The 3,674-nt window shown below is 28.7% G+C and overlaps 1 protein-coding gene across 1 annotated transcript; it reads right to left on the bottom strand.

Moving 5' to 3' along the window:
* Window positions 1-694: 694 nt before the first annotated feature.
* On the bottom strand, window positions 695-2,837 carry LOC123902294 (chlorophyllase-2-like). The gene is made up of 3 exons (XM_045951981.1): window positions 2,642-2,837; window positions 2,388-2,542; window positions 695-1,504 (listed from the first exon to the last, which is right to left on the bottom strand). Exons 1-3 carry the CDS (start codon window positions 2,727-2,729, stop codon window positions 821-823), a joined length of 927 nt encoding a protein of 308 aa, XP_045807937.1. The 5' UTR covers window positions 2,730-2,837; the 3' UTR covers window positions 695-820.
* Window positions 2,838-3,674: the final 837 nt, after the last annotated feature.

Below are 3,674 nucleotides of genomic sequence, written 5' to 3'. Positions count from 1 at the left end.
TTGTTCAATTTGATGCAATTTTTGTATCTAACTCTAATTTATAATGAACATTTATTTGAGTAATTTTTCATCTTCTTTATCATTTTGTTGTTGTGTTTATAGTTTGTTTCTAAGAAAAAATTTGTTTTCTGTAAAATATACGTCCGTTACTTAAGTAGCGGATGACACCTGACAAGAAATGAGAAAAAATCTCATTCATTTATTCGATAAAAATAGTGACGACGATAAAAACATAAATAAACACATGATCAGATAAATTAACTACTTCAATTAAATGAGTTATGAATTTTAACTTATATTGTCAATGTTTGAGAGAAATGGATAGAATCATGGAACACATTAGGTAGAACAGGGTTGAATCATGTAGAGCAAGAGGAGTAACATACAACGTGTTCGTATTGTCATTATACAAAGACATGCATGTAGCATTGCAAATTTGGTCAGAATTGAATATGCCAACACAGTATCTCTTATCTATCATATGCAATTCACATGCAACCATAATATCATTGGCAAATGCATGTTTTGCCAGGTGGTGATTGATGTTTGTGTATCCAATTCATAGTTGGCGTTTTTTATTTTTATTTATTTAAAGTTCTATAAAAGATTATTAAAAACAGAGTTCTAAGCTTTGTTTTAATTATTAAAAACAAAGTTTCTTTATTTGAATTTGAAATTAACTCCGATATGAAAGTAAAACAACATATATCTTACAACATGATGTTCATGTAATTAAACTACATAGCGATGATTATTGTCTCATTAGTTGACATGGATGTCCAACAAAAAGATATGCATCATTTCATATCTTCTTTGATCTTCATACAATATAATCAAATTTCATCTTCAAAGGTACACTCACATTCTTGTCTCTTATAGCCAACAAGTCAACATTATCACCAACTATATAAGCTTTCAAGAAAGCAGTCATAACTCCTCCAACAAATATCCTCATAGGTTTTCTTGATTCTCCATTCTTACAAAAACAATAACTCAGTCTCCCTTTAACTCCGTTATAATTAGTATCATCATCCATCATATCATTATGACCATAATCCTCAGCCACAAAATGCCAAGAAGGTTTGTTACATTCATTAAAAAAATTCTCGTGATTGACACCTTTAGGAGAACAAGGTGGCAACAAAAGATTCTTTTTTACGTCACCTAAACCAGAACCAAAAACTAGTGTTGGCATTTCAAAATTAAATGAATGAGGAACATAGGTGAGAATGTGTGGATATGTTTGTATTCCAGTATCTATTCCATCAATTGGATCCACTCCTATTATGGCTGAAAATTTTAAATCAGTTGTGATGTTTAATTTTCCTAGAGCAATAGCAAATGTTGTTTTGCCGCCGCGACTATGTCCACCAAGTGCTAACTTTTCAAGGTTTGGTATTATGTTTGGTGGAAGAATCTTGCTAAGTCCTCTCGAAAGCCAATTTGTTATCGCAACTACATAGTAAATATCATCATTTATATCTGGTCCAGCTACTTCATACAACTAAGAGTGAAAACAAAATTTAAACTTTTAGTTCACCAAAATATAACAATTGAAAAAAAAATATGGCTACAAGAAATTGCATGATTAAAATCATATTTAACTTTATAATTTATAAGGAAGGATACCATTATAATAATATTATATGAAATTATAAAACATGAAGCATGTTATTTCTAAGATATACACTTCCTTATCGTGTATATTAAGTGTTCTAATCTTGTATTCAACAAGAAAACACATTATATTAATATGGGTTAAATAAGTTTTTTGTCTTTAAAAATATAAAGAATTTTGATTTTAGTCCCTAAAAATAAAAAATATATTTTTTTGTCCTCTCAATTTTGTTGTTATTTTGTTATTGGTCCATAATAACCGGTTTATGTTCATGTTATTGTCAATGTTATGACCATTTTATGTTCAAGATGTGTCCTTGTTATATCCATAAATTATTTCAAACATATATATGTTTCCATATTATGTTCAAAAAAATCTCAAGAACATGTTAAAATAAGGAGGACAAAAACATTTTGTTTTTACATTTATGGACTAAAATAAAAATTTGTTATATTTTTAAAAACGAAAAATTTACTTAATTCTATAAATACAATCCAACGTCATAATATTATATGCCAATTCAATTTAGAAAATGGACAAAAACAAAAATAGGTAATTATTCATAATGGATCATATTGGCCCGGTTCTTAATTAGGTCTATAATTATTCAAGCTCATATTAGCTTCACAAATTTCATTAGTTCATATTTCATTTGATACTTCTTTTGTTAAAAGTTCATTTAGTACTTTACGGATGTACAAGATTAAAAGTATTCGAACAAACAAGATAAGATATTACTTACATATGTAAATGTCAAACAAGAACTAACCTGAGGAGCAATGACAATGAAACCATGAGAAGCCACATGTTGAATAAGCTGAGAATAAAATGAGTTGTACATAAGATAACCATGCAAGAAAAGTAGAAGTGGGAATTCTCCACCTTCAATAGGAGTTGCAATCAAAAGAGATTTTGGTGGTGGAACTGATAACATATACCAATAATTAGACACATGAACAAAAAGAAAGTTATAATTAATAAATTAAGGAGATATTATAATAGAAGAGTGAACCAAAATTGTACCATATTGTGTGTGTGAATATGAATCAGCCATCAGCAACTGAGTTGTGTAATTGCCAGCCTCAAATACGTTAGTAATAGAAGAACTCATACTTGATGATTGAACTAAGTCTTACTTTTTGTTGAAGAATTTGATGATAATATAAAGGCTATATAAATCTGGCAGGAAATGGAATCACAACAAGAAAGAAGAAAGATAAACCTTCCTCTTGAAACATGGGGGGAATTATTGGGGAGTTGGTGTGGCTTTTATATAGTCTTGTTTAACTGATACATATCCGCATAACATGACCCATTTATTTTTGGTCAAAAGATGTTGGTAATATATTAAATAGATGGTTTGCTTGAGTTTAAAGTATCTAGCAGGTCATATTAAATAGATGTTGGTAGTTCTCATTTTTAATTATCCTTATAATAATAATAATAATAATAATAATAATAATAATAATAATAATAATATAATTACAATTGATGTAGTAATCTTAAACAATTGATGCAAAAAGAACCAAAATCGTACCATATTGTGTTTGTGAACATGAATCTACCATATGGGGTGCAATTGCCATCTCAAAAACGTTAGTAACAGAAGAACCCATAATTGATGTTTGAGCTAAGTGTTACTTTTTGTTAAAGAATTTGATGATAATATAAATTTATGGTGTGACTTTTATATAGTCGTCTTTAATTGGATATTTTGATAAAAAAATCTTGGTGACATTTGTGTTTGGTCAAAAGATGTATATTAAATACTCCCTCAGTCCATATTATAAGCAAAAAAAAAAAATTAATTTTTCATTTCCTAAATTATAAGCAAAAAAAACTAACTTTGATCATTTTCAAGAATTACTTTTACTTATTCTGATGAAATTAATTTACTCGCTAACAATGCTATTTGCGTGAACATTAAGTTGTTGGTGTGTTGATGCGCCTATTTGGGTTGCAATATTTGTCTGTCATCATTAGCATGAACAACACTTCCTCAATGAACAGCAACATGCTTTGTCACTTATGTGTGACGAAGTGTGTTGATGAAGAT

Source organism: Trifolium pratense, linkage group LG1 (assembly GCF_020283565.1).
Source record: "Trifolium pratense cultivar HEN17-A07 linkage group LG1, ARS_RC_1.1, whole genome shotgun sequence".
Taxonomy (NCBI): Eukaryota; Viridiplantae; Streptophyta; class Magnoliopsida; order Fabales; family Fabaceae; genus Trifolium; species Trifolium pratense.
Note: the sequence above shows the minus strand (reverse complement) of the source record. Positions and strands in the feature narration are given on the sequence as shown.

What these genes read in the sequence shown, in the direction of transcription:
- LOC123902294 (XM_045951981.1), bottom strand. Translation starts at nt 2,729, where the DNA reads ATGAGTTCTTCTATTACTAACGTATTTGAGGCTGGCAATTACACAACT. An exon ending in ATATTCACACACACAATATG is followed by an intron (nt 2,543 to 2,641) that starts GTACAATTTTGG and finishes ATATGTTATCAG; the next exon opens with TTCCACCACCAAAATCTCTT. An exon ending in TCATTGTCATTGCTCCTCAG is followed by an intron (nt 1,505 to 2,387) that starts GTTAGTTCTTGT and finishes TTTCACTCTTAG; the next exon opens with TTGTATGAAGTAGCTGGACC.